At 55.7% G+C, this 17,319-nt stretch overlaps 1 protein-coding gene across 1 annotated transcript in view; it reads right to left on the bottom strand.

Annotated features, from left to right (window-relative positions):
- Positions 1–325: 325 nt before the first annotated feature.
- Positions 326–17,319, bottom strand: part of LOC132809322 (filamin-A-like) — a 58,329-nt gene continuing 41,335 nt past the window's right edge. Inside the window, exons 2-3 of the mRNA XM_060822524.1 lie at positions 476–905; positions 326–393 (exon numbers count right to left, since the gene is read on the bottom strand). Coding sequence (XP_060678507.1) covers positions 326–393; positions 476–842 — 435 coding nt within the window. The 5' untranslated portion in view covers positions 843–905. The remainder of the gene's footprint in view (positions 394–475; positions 906–17,319) is intronic.

Here is a 17,319-nt window from a genome sequence, read left to right on the forward strand (position 1 = left end):
TGTCTGGGTGTGGGGTGTCTGGGGAGGGGTCAGACACTCACCGATGGAGACCAGTTTGATGTTCTCCCTGTCCAGGAACTCCAGCCCCACTGAGACATTCTCCAGCTGGGTGGGGGGGGTGGATGTATCTGGGTGAGGGGGGGTATCTGGGTGAGGGGGGGTATCTGGGGGTGTGACACTCACCGATGGAGACCAGTTTGATGTTCTCCCTGTCCAGGAACTCCAGCCCCACTGAGACATTCTCCAGCTGGGTGGGGGGGGGTGGATGTAGGTGGGTGAGGGGGGTATCTGGGTGTGGGGGGTATCTGGGGAGGGGGGGTGACACTCACCGATGGAGACCAGTTTGATGTTCTCCCTGTCCAGGAACTCCAGCCCCACTGAGACATTCTCCAGCTGGGTGGGGGGGGGTGGATGTAGGTGGGTGAGGGGGGTATCTGGGTGTGGGGGGTATCTGGGGAGGGGGGGTGACACTCACCGATGGAGACCAGTTTGATGTTCTCCCTGTCCAGGAACTCCAGCCCCACTGAGACATTCTCCAGCTGCATCTGCCTGAAGTTGGGGCGTTGGTTAAACTTTCGGAACATTTTTTTCTGACTGAGGACCTCGAGCAGAGCGATCAGCCTCAGCCCGTCACTCAGGTCCGTCTGCAGGTTAGCGATCCGCTTGTTAACGCATTTCAGGTGTTCGTTACACCAGCGGGTAAAGGTGTTCTGCTGGATCCGCTTCCACGGAGCATTCTCCGCTAAATCCTTCTCGGTGGCCGGCATTTCCCCCGCTTCCCCCGGGGCCAGAGCCGCTCCCGCTCCCGCAGCCGCTCCGCTGCCAGCGCCGGTGTGAATCATTGTGGCTCCGAGCGCAGTGTGTCCGCCTCCTCACTCCACCCTCACTCCCAGCTCAACTCCGCCCTGCAGCAGGGGGGGGGGGGGGGGGGGAGAGAGACACGGTCACAGGCAGCTCCTCCCCTCACTCTCACTCACCCTCACTCTCACTCACCCTCACTCTCACTCACCCTCACTCTCACTCACCCTCACCCTCACTCACACCCACCCCCTCACTCCACCCTCACTCCCAGCTCAACTCCGCCCTGCAGCAGGGGGAGGGGGGGGGAGAGAGACACGGTCACAGGCAGCTCCTCCCCTCACTCTCACTCACCCTCACCCTCACTCACCCTCACCCACACTCACTCCCACTCCCTCCTCACTCCACCCTCACTCCCAGCTCAACTCCGCCCTGCAGCAGGGGGAGGGGGGAGAGAGACACGGTCACAGGCAGCTCCTCCCCTCACTCTCACTCTCACTCACCCTCACTCACACCCACCTCACTCCCTCCTCACTCCACCCTCACTCCCAGCTCAACTCCGCCCTGCAGCAGGGGGAGGGGGGGGGAGAGAGACACGGTCACAGGCAGCTCCTCCCCTCACTCTCACTCTCACTCACCCTCACTCTCACTCACCCTCACTCACCCTCACCCACACTCACTCCCCACTCCCTCCTCACTCCACCCTCACTCCCAGCTCAACTCCGCCCTGCAGCAGGGGGAGGGGGGAGAGAGACACGGTCACAGGCAGCTCCTCCCCTCACTCTCACTCACCCTCACCCTCACTCACACCCACCTCACTCCCTCCTCACTCCACCCTCACTCCCAGCTCAACTCCGCCCTGCAGCAGGGGGAGGGGGGGGAGAGAGACACGGTCACAGGCAGCTCCTCCCCTCACTCTCACTCTCACTCACCCTCACTCTCACTCACCCTCACTCTCACTCACCCTCACTCTCACTCACCCTCACTCTCACTCACCCTCACCCTCACTCTCACTCACCCTCACTCACTCACACCCTCCTCACTCCACCCTCACTCCGAGCTCAACTCCGCCCTGCAGCAGGGGGAGGGGGGAGAGAGACACGGTCACAGGCAGCTCCTCCCCTCACTCTCACTCACCCTCACCCTCACTCACACCCACCCCCTCACTCCCCACTCCCTCCTCACTCCACCCTCACTCCCAGCTCAACTCCGCCCTGCAGCAGGGGGAGGGAGAGAGAGACACGGTCACAGGCAGCTCCTCCCCTCACTCTCACTCACCCTCACCCTCACTCACACCCACCCCCCTCACTCCCCACTCCCTCCTCACTCCACCCTCACTGCCAGCTCAACTCCGCCCTGCAGCGGGGGGGGGGGGAGAGAGAGACACAGTCACAGGCAGCTCCTCCCCTCACTCACACACTCCCCACCCACACTCACACTCCCCACTCACCCTCACCCACTCACACCCTCCTCACTCCACCCTCACTCCCAGCTCAACTCCGCCCTGCAGCGGGGGGAGGGGGGGGAGAGAGAGACACGGTCACAGGCAGCTCCTCCCCTCACTCACACACTCCCCACCCACCCTCACTCACACTCCCCACCCTCACCCACACCCTCCTCACTCCACCCTCACTCCCAGCTCAACTCCGCCCTGCAGCAGGGGTTGGGGGGGGAGAGAGAGACACAGTCACAGGCAGCTCCTCCCCTCACTCACACACTCCCCACCCACCCTCACCCTCACTCACACCCTCCTCACTCCTCCCTCACACCCTCCTCACTCCACCCTCACTCCCAGCTCAACTCCGCCCTGCAGCAGGGGGAGGGAGGGGGGAGAGACACAGTTACGGTCACAGGCAGCTCCTCCCCTCACTCTCTCACTCCCCACCGCCCCTCACACCCTCACTCACACCTTCCTCACTCCACCCTCACTCCTCCCTCACTCCCTGCTCAACTCCACCCTGCAGCAGGAGGGACGGTGGGGGGGGGAGAGAGAGACATGGTCACAGGCAGCTCCTCCCCTCACTCACACTCACACTCACAGTCCCCACACCCTCACACACTCACTCACACCCTCCTCACTCCTCCCTCACTCCCTGCTCAACTCCGCCCTGCAAGGGGGAAGGGGGGGAGACAGACACAGTCACAGACAGCTCCTCCCCTCACTCACACACTCCCCACCCTCACACACACACACACCCCTCACTCCCTCCTCAACTGCTCCCTGGGGGTGGGGGGGGAACAGACACACAGTCACAGACTGCTCCTCACCCTCCCTCACCCCCTCACTCCCTCCAAACACCAGTCCGAACATTCCCTGAGCCCCACACGTTCCAATCCCGACTCCTCACCCAGACACAGCCATTGCCCAGCTCTCAGCTGCAAATTCAGCAATTCGACCATGGAAGGCTGCGCACTGATCTATTTATTTCTTCCCTTGGTGGGGGGAAAGGAGGGGAGTGAGGGATCAGCGCTCCCCTCCTAACGGAGGTAGTGGTGTAGACGAGGGGAGGGGGGCTGGGGTCTTCAATTAAAACTGCCTCACCTTTCAGAAGGGGGACAATTCTTTTCTGGGGGTCAGGCTGCAGTCGCCACAGTGAGGGGTGGGGGGGTCCAAACCCATTGTACCAAGACCAGGGCACCTCTGTCCACTCCCCACCCTCACGTGTGAGGAGACTCAACGGACACACTCCCAGGACCGCCCAACACCTCCCTTACTCTGTAACACGGGAACACCAGGAATCCATTCAGCCCCTTCCTCAAGCCTGTCCACCAGCGTCAGTGCTGAGGGAGTGGGCACTGTCGGAGGGTCAGTGCGGAGGGAGGGTCGGTGCTGAGGGAGTGGGCACTGACGGAGGGTCAGTGCGGAGGGAGGGTCAGTGCTGAGGGAGTGGGCACTGTCGGAGGGTCAGTGCGGAGGGATTAGGCACTGTCGGAGGGTCGGTGCTGAGGGAGGGTCAGTGCGGAGGGAGGGTCGGTGCTGAGGGAGTGGGCACTGTCGGAGGGTCAGTGCGGAGGGATTAGGCACTGTCGGAGGGTCGGTGCTGAGGGAGGGTCAGTGCTGAGGGAGGGTCAGTGCTGAGGGAGGGCCTGTGCTGAGGGAGGGTCAGGGCTGAGGGAAGGTCAGGGCTGAGGGAGGGCCTGTGCTGAGGGAGGGCCTGTGCTGAGTTATAATTACATTGCCAGTTTGTTGAACACCAGTTGACAGTTAAACCTTGACCACAGTTTAAAGAAAGATTGTGCTGTCTCAGCGTTGAGTAACTTTGAGACTTCCTGCTGCCATGGAGTTCCTGGGTCTGATCGGGATGGGGTTCGGAGATTACAACTGGTTGGGAATGTGGTTTTGAGTCTGGCTTTGCTGGTGATCACAGACACGGAGATTGTATTAAAACTGCTGGAATGACTCAGCCCTGACTGTGTGCATTCCTCAGATAACATTCACCGTCTGTCTCCAACACGGACCCTCTAACCAGACACAGCAATGAACAACCCTGCGCTGTCAGACAGAAAGGTTTTCTCCATTTATGCTCACATCCTGCACCAGACCATCCCCACTGCCCGAATAACTCCAAGTATGGAAGGACAGCAGTGTAGAGAGAGCTTTACTCTGTATCTAACCCCGTGCTGTCCCTGACCTGGGAGTGTTTGATGGGAGACAGTGTAGAGAGAGCTTTACTCTGTATCTAGCCCCGTGCTGTCCCTGTCCCTGGGAGTGTTTGATGGGGGGACAGTGTAGAGGGTGCTTTACTCTAATCTAACCCCGTGCTGTCCCTGTCCCTGGGAATGTTTGATGGGGGGGGACAGTGTAGAGGGAGCTTTACTCTGTATCTAACCTCGTGCTGTCCCTGTCCCTGGGAGTGTTTGATGGGGGACAGTGTAGAGAGAGCTTTACTCTGTATCTAACCCCGTGCTGTCCCTGTCCCTGGGAGTGTTTGATGGGGGGACAGTGTAGAGGGAGCTTTACTCTGTATCTAACTCCGTGCTGTCCCTGTCCCTGGGAGTGTTTGATGGGGGGACAGTGTAGAGGGAGCTTTACTCTGTATCTAACCCCATGCTGTCCCTGTCCCTGGGAGTGTTTCATGGGGGACAGTGTAGAGGGAGCTTTACTCTGTATCTAACTCCGTGCTGTCCCTGTCCCTGGGAGTGTTTGATGGGGGGACAGTGTAGAGGGAGCTTTACTCTGTATCTAACTCCGTGCTGTCCCTGGGAGTGTTTGATGGGGGGACAGTGTAGAGGAAGCTTTACTCTGTATCTAACTCCGTGCTGTCCCTTTCCCTGGGAGTGTTTGATGGGGGGACAGTGTAGAGGGAGCTTTACTCTGTATCTAACTCCGTGCTGTCCCTGGGAGTGTTTGATGGGGGGACAGTGTAGAGGAAGCTTTACTCTGTATCTAACTCCGTGCTGTCCCTTTCCCTGGGAGTGTTTGATGGGGGGACAGTGTAGAGGGAGCTTTACTCTGTATCTAACCCCATGCTGTCCCTGTCCCTGGGAGTGTTTCATGGGGGACAGTGTAGAGGGAGCTTTACTCTGTATCTAACTCCGTGCTGTCCCTGTCCCTGGGAGTGTTTCATGGGGGACAGTGTAGAGGGAGCTTTACTCTGTATCTAACTCCGTGCTGTCCCTGTCCCTGGGAGTGTTTGATGGGGGGACAGTGTAGAGGGAGCTTTACTCTGTATCTAACTCCGTGCTGTCCCTGTTCCTGGGAGTGTTTGATGGGGGGACAGTGTACTGACCCTCCAACAGTGTGGCACTCTCTCAGCACTGACCCTCTGACAGTACCCACTCCCTCAGCACTGACCCTCCGACAGTACCCACTCCCTCAGCACTGACCCTCCGACAGTGCCAACTCCCTCAGCACTGACCCTCCGACAGTGCCAACTCCCTCAGCACTGACCCTCTGACAGTGCCCACTCCCTCAGCACTGACCCTCTGACAGTGCCCACTCCCTCAGCACTGACCCTCTGACAGTGCCCACTCCCTCAGCACTGACCCTCTGGCAGTGCGGCTCTCCCTCAGCACTGACCCTCTGACAGTGCAGCACTCCCTCAGCACTGACCCTCTGACAGTGCCCACTCCCTCAGCACTGACCCTCCGACAGTGCAGCACTCCCTCAGCACTGACCCTCTGACAGTGCAGCACTCCCTCAGCACTGACCCTCTGACAGTGCGGCGCTCCCTCAGCACTGACCCTCCGACAGTGCCCACTCCCTCAGCACTGACCCTCTGACAGTGCAGCACTCCCTCAGCACTGACCCTCTGACAGTGCGGCACTCCCTCAGCACTGACCCTCCGACAGTGCCCACTCCCTCAGCACTGACCCTCCGACAGTGCCCACTCCCTCAGCACTGACCCTCTGACAGTGCCCACTCCCTCAGCACTGACCCTCTGGCAGTGCGGCTCTCCCTCAGCACTGACCCTCCGACAGTGCCCACTCCCTCAGTGTAGGTGCAGAATGTGAGTGCCAGGGTTGCTGTCTGTGAATCTGAGACCTGCGGAGTTTGATGGAGATGCTGTGGGAGAGATTCCCTGTGAACAGCTGATACATGCCTCGTGTCTGAGAGGGTGATGTCCCTGAAGCAATACTGAGAGGGTGATGGACAGATACAGGAAATATTTCAGCTCTAGTCAAACGATGAAAGACTCCCTGTTTGACCTCCCAGCTCTGCACTTTACTGCAGCTCATTGTATACATTCCAGCAAAAACATACAGATATCCCAGTCTGTATCCCTGACAGACTGACCCCTATATCCCAGTCTGTATCCCTGACAGACTGACCCCTATATCCCAGTCTGTATCCCTGACAGACTGACCCCTATATCCCAGTCTGTATCCCTGACAGACTGATCCCTATATCCCTGACAGACTGACCCCTATATCCCAGTCTGTATCCCTGACAGACTGATCCCTATATCCCTGACAGACTGACCCCTATATCCCAGTCTGTATCCCTGACAGACTGACCCCTATATCTCAGTCTATATCCCTGACAGACTGACCCCTATATCCCAGTCTGTATCCCTGACAGACTGACCCCTATATCCCAGTCTATATCCCTGACAGACTGACCCCTATATCCCAGTCTATATCCCTGACAGACAGACTGGGATGTAGGGGTCACTCTGTCAGGGATATAGACTGGGATATAGGGGTCAGTTTGATTTGGGACATAGACTGGGATATAGGGGTCAGACTGACACGGATATAGACTGGGATATAGGGGTCACTCTGTCAGGGATAGAGACTGGGATATAGGGGTCAGTTTGATTTGGGACATTGATCCCTACATCCCAGTCTATGTCCCAAATCAAACTGACCCCTATATCCCAGTCAAATTGACCCCGATATCCCTGACAGACTGACAGCCTATATACCAGTCTATATCCCAGATCAAACTGACCCCTATATCCCAGTCTGTATCCCTGACAGACTGACCCTTATGTCTCAGTCTAAATCCGTGTCAGTCTGACCCCTATTTCCCAGTCAAAATGACCCCTATATACCAGTCAAACTGACCCCTATATCCCAGTCTATATCCCTGACAGAGTGACCCCTATATCTCAGTCTATATCCCTGACAGACTGACCCCTATATCCCAGTCTATATCCCTGACAGACTGACCCCTATATCCCAGTCTATATCCCTGACAGACTGACCCCTATATCTCAGTCTATATCCCTGACAGACTGACCCCTATATCCCAGTCTATATCCCAGATCAAATTGACCCCTATATCCCAGTCTATATCCCTGACAGACTGACCCCTATATCCCAGATCAAACTGACCCCTATATCCCAGTCTATATCCCTGACAGACTGACCACTATATCCTAAATCAAACTGACCTCGATATCCCAGACAATATGCAGATCAAAATGACCCCTATATCCCAGTCAAACCAATTACCTCCCTGTCTACACCATTCCAATGGACCCAAACCCCTTCCCATTCCCTCCCACAGTCCACAATCCAAATGGATCCAAACCCCTTAGAATTCCCTCCTGCTCTACACTGTCCCAATGGACCCAAACCCCTTCCTGTTCACTCCCGCTCTACACCGTCCCAATGGACCCAAACCCCTTCCCGTTCACTCCCGCTCTACACTGTCCCAATGGACCCAAACCCCTTCCCATTCACTCCCGCTCTATACCATCCCAATGGACCCAAACCCCTTCCCGTTCACTCCCGCTCTACACTGTCCCAATGGACCCAAACCCCTTCCCATTCACTCCCACTCTACACCGTCCCAATGGACCCAAACCCCTTCCTGTTCACTCCCGCTCTACACCGTCCCAATGGACCCAAACCCCTTCCCGTTCCCTCCTGCTCTACACCATCCCAATGGACCCAAACCCCTTCCCATTCACTCCCACTCTACACCATCCCAATGGACCCAAACCCCTTCCCATTCACTCCCACTCTACACCATCCCAATGGCCCCAAACCCCTTCCCGTTCACTCCCGCTCTACGCCATCCCAATGGCCCCAAACCCCTTCCCATTCACTCCCGCTCTACACCGTCCCAATGGCCCCAAACCCCTTCCTGTTCACTCCCGCTCTACACCGTCCCAATGGCCCCAAACCCCTTCCCGTTCACTGCCACTCTACACCGTCCCAATGGCCCCAAACCCCTTCCTGTTCACTCCCGCTCTACACCGTCCCAATGGCCCCAAACCCCTTCCTGTTCACTCCCGCTCTACACCGTCCCAATGGACCCCATACCCCTTCCCGTTCACTCCCACTCTACACTGTCCCAATGGCCCCAAACCCCTTCCTGTTCACTCCTGCTCTACACCGTCCCAATGGACCCCATACCCCTTCCCGTTCACTCCCACTCTACACCGTCCCAATGGCCCCAAACCCCTTCCCGTTCACTCCCACTCTACACCGTCCCAATGGCCCCAAACCCCTTCCCGTTCACCCCTAGTGAAATAGCGAGCAGAGAGTGGGAGGTAGAGATACAGCAATAACGGAAATCAGAGAAGTGATTGTGAGAGAGTGAAAGTGAGAGTGAGAGTATGAAAGACAGATTTGAATTGATGTACCGTGTGGGAACGGGAGGCTGTCTCATGATGGAAATGTTTGAAATGATTCAGAACACGCGATGTACCAACGATTGGAGCTTGAGCTGATGAACATGGGGGTGATCCTCACTGCAAATAGACAGCTGCAGGGTGGGTGTGCGACTCTGTCATACCCACTGCACAGTGCGATCCCACAAAGGGTCAAAGCAGGTCTCACCCAAATTCATGATGTTTTCTTCAAGTCACTCAGGCTGGACCTTGTGTTTATCACCCCCCCGTCCCTAATTGCCACCCCTCCCCCACCCCCACCTCGAGCGGGTGGGAGGGAGCTGCCTTCCTGACCTGCTGCAGTCTTCCACCCCACCCCCACCCCCCTGTGTGGTGTAGGGAGACCCCGCACGATGCCCCATGAGGGATGAGGTTCCAGGATTCTGACCCCCTAGACACTGAAGGAACGACCCGTTTCATTCCCAATCAGAATGGGGTGGGAGGGGGCTCGGAGTGAAATCTCAGGGGGTGATATCTCCCCCCCCACCCGTATCTGCTGCCCCCTCAGGGGGTGGTGTTCCCCCATGTATCTGCCCCCTCAGCTGGTGGTGTTCCCCCCTGTATCTGCTGCTCCCTCAGGGGGTGGTGTTCCCCCCTGTGTCTGTCCCTGGGAGTGTTTGATGGGGTGGGGTTGCTCTGTCCCTGGACTGTGTTGAGCTTCTCGAGTGTTGTTGGAGCTGCCCCCGTCCAGGGCAAATGGGGAGTATTCCCTCACCCTCCTGACTTGGGCCTTGTCGATGGTGGGACAGGGCTTTGGGGGGAGAGTCAGGAGGGGGGGTTACTCGCTGCAGGATTCCCAGCCTCTGACCCGATGGTGGGACAGGGCTTTGGGGGGAGAGTCATGAGGGGACTTACTCGCTGCAGGATTCCCAGCCTCTGACCCGATGGTGGGATAGGGCTTTGGGGGGAGAGTCAGGAGGGGAGTTACTCACTGCAGGATTCCCAGCCTCTGCCCTGCTCCTGTAGCCGCTGGATTGATCTGAGGCTGGGTCCCAGTTCAGTTTCTGGTCAATGGTAACCCCCAGGACGTTGATAGTGGGGGGGAAGGGGGATTCAGTGACGGTAACACCATTGAATGTCAAGGGAACGATGATTAGATTCTCTCTTGTTGGAGATGGTAACCCCCAGGATGTTGATAGTGGGGGATTCAGTGACGGTAACACCATTGAATATCAAGGGAACGATGGTTCGATTCTCTCTTGTTGGAGATGGTAACCCCCAGGGTGTTGATAGTGGGGGGGAAGGGGGATTCAGAGACGGTAACACCATTGAATGTCAAGGGAACGATGGTTCGATTCTCTCTTGTTGGAGACGGTAACCCCCAGGGTGTTGATAGTGGGGGGGAAGGGGGATTCAGTGACGGTAACACCATTGAATGTCAAGGGGGTGATGGTTTGATTGTCTCTTGTTGGAGATGGTCTCTGCCTGCTCTCTGTGTGGTGTGACTGTAACTTGCTCCTTGTCAGCCCAAGCCTGGATATTGTCCAGCTCTTGCTGGATTTGAACACGGACTGTTTCAGTATCTGAGGAGCAGTGAAGGGTGCTGAACATTGTGCTATCATCAGTGAACATCTCTCCGTCTAACCCACTAATGGAGGGAAGTGTTATCAATGACGGAGGTGGAGATGGTTGGGCCCGGGACACTCCCCTGAGGAACTCCTGCAGAGATGTCCTGGGGCTGTACCAGGTACGACTCCAACCAGCAGAGAGTTTGCTCCCGATACCCATTGATGCCAGTTTTGCCAGGGCTCCGTGATGCCACACTCAGTTAAATACCACCTTGGTATCAAAGGCTGTCCCTCTCCCTTCCCCTCCCCTCCCCTCCCCTCTGGGATTCAGCTCTTTTGTCCATGTCTGACCCAAGGCTGAAATGAGATCAGGAACTGAGTGGCCCTGGGAGATCCCAAACTGGGTGTTACTGAGCAGCTGCTGCCTGATGACCTCTTCCATCACTTTCCTGATGATCGAGAGGAGACTGATGGGGTGGGAATTGGGCCAGGCTGGATTTGTCCTGCTTTTTGTGTACGGGACATGCCTGGGAAATGTTCCACATTGTCGGCTAGATGCCAGTGTTGTATCTGTACTAGGTACAGCTTGGCTTGGGGAGTGGCAGGTTCTGGGGCACAAGTCTTCAGTCCTGTTGTCCGAACGTTGGCAGGGCCCATTGCCTCTGCAGTATCCAGTCTCTTCAACTGTTTCTGATGTCTCAGGGAGTGAATCGAATTGGCTGGAGACCGATGTCTGTGATGCTGGGGACCACTGGAGGAATTCCTGGAGGATCATTCACTTGGCCTTCTGGCTGAAGATTCCTGTGAATGTTTCAGCCTTACCTTTTTGCCCTGACGTGCTGGGCTCCTTCACCATTCAGGACGGGGATATCTGTGGAGCCTCCTCCTTCTCTAGTGAGTTGTTCAATCGTCCACCACCGTTCCTGACTGGGTGTGGCAGGTCTGCAGAGCTTAGATCTCATCCATTGCCTGTGGGATCCTTTAGGACTGTCTGTCACTTGTTGTTTATGCCGACCCTCTGACAGTGCCTACTCCCTCAGCACTGACCCTCCGACAGTGCCCACTCCCTCAGCACTGACCCTCCGACAGGGCCCACTCCCTCAGCACTGACCCTCCGACAGGGCCCACTCCCTCAGCACTGACCCTCCGACAGTGCCCACTCCCTCAGCACTGACCCTCCGACAGTGCCCACTCCCTCAGCACTGACCCTCCGACAGTGTCCGCTCCCTCAGCACTGACCCTCCGACAGGGCCCACTCCCTCAGCACTGACCCTCCGACAGTGCGGCACTCCCTCAGCACTGACCCTCAGACAGTGCCCATTCCCTCAGCACTGACCCTCTGACAATGCCCACTTCCTCAGCACTGACCCTCCGACAGTGCGGCACTCCCTCAGCACTGGCCCTCCGACAGTGCGGCACTCCCTCAGCACTGGCCCTCCGACAGTGCCCACTCCCTCAGCGCTGACCCTCTGACAGTGCGGCACTCCCTCAGCACTGACCCTCAGACAGTGCCCATTCCCTCAGCACTGACCCTCTGACAGTGCCCACTTCCTCAACACTGACCCTCCGACAGCACCCACTCCAGCCCTGACCCTCTGACAGTGCCCACTCCCTCAGTGAAGGTGGTGTTTGGTATGCTTTACTTTATTGGTCAGAGTATTGAGTACAGGAGTTGGGAGCTGAAAATGTGTTGCTGGAAAAGCGCAGCAGGTCAGGCAGCATCCAAGGAATAGGAAATTCAACGTTTCGGGCATAAGCCCTTCATCAGGAATGAGGAGAGGGTGCCAGGCAGGCTAAGATAAAAGGTAGGGAGGAGGGACTTGGGGGAGGGGCGATGGAGATGTGATAGGTGGAAGGAGGTCAAGGTGAGGGTGATAGGCCGGAGTGGGGTGGGGGCGGGGAGGTCAGGAAGAGGATTGCAGGTTAGGAAGGCGGTGCTGAGTTCGAGGGATTTGACTGAGACAAGGTGGGGGGAGGGGAAATGAGGAAACTGGAGAAATCTGAGTTCATTCCTTGTGGCTGGAGGGTTCCCAGGCGGAAGATGAGGCGCTCCTCCTCCAGCCATCGTGTGGAGGAGTCCAAGGACCTGCATGTCCTCGGTGGAGTGGGAGGGAGAGTTAAAGTGTTGAGCCACGGTGTGGTTGGGTTGGGAGGTCATGTTGCGGCTGTACAGGACATTGGTTAGACCACTGTTGGAATATTGGGTGCAGTTCTGGTCTCCTTCCTATCGGAAAGATGTTGTGAAACTTGAAAGGGTTCAGAAAAGATTTACAAGGATGTTGCCAGGGTTGGAGGGTCTGAGCTACAGGGAGAGGCTGAACAGGCTGGGGCTGTTTTCCCTGGAGCGTCGGAGGCTGAGGGGGGACCTTATAGAGGTTTATAAAATCATGAGGGGCATGGATAGGGTAAATAGACAAAGTCTTTTCCCTGGGGTCAGGGAGTCCAGAACTAGAGGGGAATAGGTTTAGGGTGAGAGGGGAAAGATATAAAAGAGACCTTAGGGGCAACTTTTTCACACAGAGGGTGGTACGTGTATGGAATGAGCTGCCAGAGGAAGTGGTGGAGGCTGGTACAATGACAAGATTTAAGAGGCATTTGGATGGGTATATGAATAGGAAGGGTTTGGAGGGATATGGGCCAGGTGCTGGCAGGTGGGACTAGATTAGTTTGGGATATCTGGGTCAGCATGGACAGGTTGGACCGAAGGGTCCATGATGTACATCTCTATTGACCGTGTTCAGTCCTGATGGAACTTCACAAGTTCCTGTGAAGACGCTCATTTACCTAAACTCCCAGTGAATCTCATCGTAACCGATCCAGTCTCACTCCACCCGTCCGTGCTGCCAACTCAGGGACCCTCACTGATCTCCCACCATCACCAGGACATCCTCCCTCAGATACAGAGAACTGAACACACACAATACCCCAGGGATGGTCTCTCCCCCCAGGCCCTGTCCAGGAACCCTCACTGATCCCTCAGGGACCCTCACTGATCCCCCTCCATCACCAGGACATCCTCCCTCAGATACAGGGAACTGAACACACACAATACTCCAGGGATGGTCTCTCCCCCCAGGCCCCTGTCCAGGAACCCTCACTGATCCCTCAGGGACCCTCACTGATCCCCCTCCATCACCAGGACATCCTCCCTCAGATACAGAGAACTGAACACACACAATACTCCAGGGATGGTCTCTCCCCCCAGGCCCCTGTCCAGGAACCCTCACTGATCCCTCAGGGACCCTCACTGATCCCCCTCCATCACCAGGACATCCTCCCTCAGATACAGAGAACTGAACACACACAATACTCCAGGGATGGTCTCTCCCCCCAGGCCCCTGTCCAGGAACCCTCACTGATCCCTCAGGGACCCTCACTGATCCCCCTCCATCACCAGGACATCCTCCCTCAGATACAGGGAACTGAACACACACAATACCCCAGGGATGGTCTCTCCCCCCAGGCCCCTGTCCAGGAACCCTCACTGATCCCTCAGGGACCCTCACTGATCCCCCTCCATCACCAGGACATCCTCCCTTAGATACAGGGAACTGAACACACACAATACCCCAGGGATGGTCTCTCCCCCCAGGCCCCTGTCCATCTGTTCCAGAACGCCAGGGTGAACGCAAACGGGTGAGGATGAGTTGTAAGGGTGTATCTTGTCACTGTGCAGTTATCAGACAGATGGATACTCCAACTCAAGGACGCTGCTTCCTCCTCTCAACATTCTATTTCCAATCAGGGTCAGGGACACAGAGATACATTGTTCCCTGACATTTTGCTGACCGGTCAAAGACTTGGAATCAATGGACAGGAACGAATCACAGTTCCGAGAAAAGGCTGGAATATTGGCACGGAGGTGGAGGCTCTTGGGGTAGGACGCAGGAGGAGGGGAGGGGGAACGTGTCAGAGGAATTCTCAATGGATCGGACGGGAGATGGCGAGGGGACTGACAACGGAGGACAGCGTTATGGAGATGGTGAGGAACGAACACAGACAGAGAAGGGGAGAGAGGCAAAGCTGGCGGGGGGACGGGAGGGGGAAGCGAAAATCCAGGCATTAGGGTGCGCCCCACAACACCTCCCTCGGACACCGATCGATGGGAATCAGAAGATAGGGGGGCCAGAGTAGGAGGGCAAGAGGGGGTGACAGGGAGAGGGAGGGGATGTAGGGGCTGGAGGAGGGGACAGAGATGGGGGTAGGGGCTGGAGGAGGTGACAGGGATAGGGAGGGGGTATAGGGGCTGGAGGAGGGGACAGGGATAGTGAGGGGGTGTGGGGCTGATGGAGGGAACAACGATAGGGAGGGGGTGTAGGGGCTGGAGGGGGTGTAGGGGCTGGAGGAGGTGACAGAGATATATCCCACACCCCTCACTGTAACACACTGATATACCACACACCCCTCACTGTAACACCCTGATATACCCCACACCCCTCACTGTAACACACTGATATACCCCACACCTCTCACTGTAACACCCTGATATACCCCACACCACTAACTGTTACACCCTGACATACCCCACACCCCTCACTGTAATACACTGATATATCCCACTGATATATCCTACATCCCTCACTGTAACACCCTGGAATACCCCACACCCCTCACTGTAACACACTGATATATCCCACATCCCTCACTGTAACACCCTGATATACCCCACACCCCTAATTGTAACACACTGATATACCCCACACCCCTCACTGTAACATGCTGATATATCCCACACCCCTCACTGTAACACACTGATATACACCACACCCCTCACTGTAATACACTGACATATCCCACACCCCTCACTGTAACACACTGATATACCCCACACCCCTCACTGTAACACACCGATATATCCCACACCCCTCACTGTAACACACTGATATACCACACACCCCACACTGTAACACACTGATATATCCCACACCCCTCACTGTAACACCCTGATATACCCCACACCCCTCACTGTAATACACTGATATACTCCACACCCCTCACTGTAACAAACTGATATACCCCACACCCCTCACTGTGACACACTAATATGCCCCACAACCCTCACTGTAACACCCTGATATATCCCACACCCCTCACTGTAACACACTGATATATCCCACACTCCTCACTGTAACACACTGATATACCCCACACCCCTCACTGTTACACCCTGATATACCCCACACCCCTCACTGTAACACACTGATATACCCCACATCCCTCACTGTCACACACTGATATACCCCACACCTCTGACTGTAACACTCTGATATATCCCACACCCCTCACTGTAACACCCTGATATAGCCCACACCCCTCACTGTAACACACTGATATACCCCACACCTCTCACTGTAACACACTGATACATCCCACACCCCTCACTGTAACACACTGATATACCCCACATCCCTCACTGTAACACCCTGATATACCCCACACCCCTCACTGTAACACACTGATATACCCCACACCACTAACTGTTACACCCTGACATACCCCACACCCCTCACTGTAATACACTGATATATCCCACTGATATATCCTACATCCCTCACTGTAACACCCTGGAATACCCCACACCCCTCACTGTAACACACTGATATATCCCACATCCCTCACTGTAACACCCGGATATACCCCACACCCCTCACTGTAACATGCTGATATATCCCACACCCCTCACTGTAACACACTGATATACACCACACCCCTCACTGTAATACACTGATATATCCCACACCCCTCACTGTAACACACTGATATACCCCACACCCCTCACTGTAACACACCGATATATCCCACACCCCTCACTGTCACACACTGATATACTCCACACCCCTCACTGTAACAAACTGATATACCCCACACCCCTCACTGTAACACACTGATATACCCCACACCCCTCACTGTTACACCCTGATATACCCCACACCCCTCACTGTAACACACTGATATACCCCACATCCCTCACTGTCACACACTGATATACCCCACACCTCTGACTGTAACACTCTGATATATCCCACACCCCTCACTGTAACACCCTGATATAGCCCACACCCCTCACTGTAACACACTGATATACCCCACACCTCTCACTGTAACACACTGATACATCCCACACCCCTCACTGTAACACACTGATATATCCCACACCTCTCACTGTAACACACTGATATACCCCCACAGCCCGCACTGTAACACACTGATATATCCCACACCCCTCACTGTAACACACTGATATACCCCACACTCCTCACTGTAACACACTGATATAATGTACACTCATCACTGTAACACACTGATATATCCCACACCCCTCACTGTAACACACTGATATACCCCACACCCCTCACTGTAACACACTGATATACCCCACACCCCACACTGTAACACACTGATATACCCCACACCCCTCACTGTAACACACTGATATACCCCACACCTCTCACTGTAACACACTGATATACCCCACACCACTAACAGTTACACCCTGATATACCCCACACCCCTCACTGTAACACCCTGATATACCCCACACACCTCACTGTAACACACTGATATACCCCACAACTCTCACTGTAACACACTGATATACCCCACACCTCTCACTGTAACACCCTGATATACCCCACACTCCTCACTGTAACACACTGATATACCCCACACCTCTCACTGTAACACCCTGATATACCCCACACTCCTCACTGTAACACACAGATATATCCCACACCCCTCACTGTAACACACTGATATACCCCACACCCCTCACTGTTACACCCTGATATACCCCACACCCCTCACTGTAACACACTGATATACCCCACATCCCTCACTGTCACACACTGATATAACCCACACCTCTGACTGTAACACTCTGATATATCCCACACCCCTCACTGTAACACCCTGATATAGCCCACACCCCTCACTGTAACACACTGATA

The sequence above is a fragment of the Hemiscyllium ocellatum genome, unplaced genomic scaffold, assembly GCF_020745735.1.
Source record: "Hemiscyllium ocellatum isolate sHemOce1 unplaced genomic scaffold, sHemOce1.pat.X.cur. scaffold_1044_pat_ctg1, whole genome shotgun sequence".
Classification (NCBI taxonomy): domain Eukaryota; kingdom Metazoa; phylum Chordata; class Chondrichthyes; order Orectolobiformes; family Hemiscylliidae; genus Hemiscyllium; species Hemiscyllium ocellatum.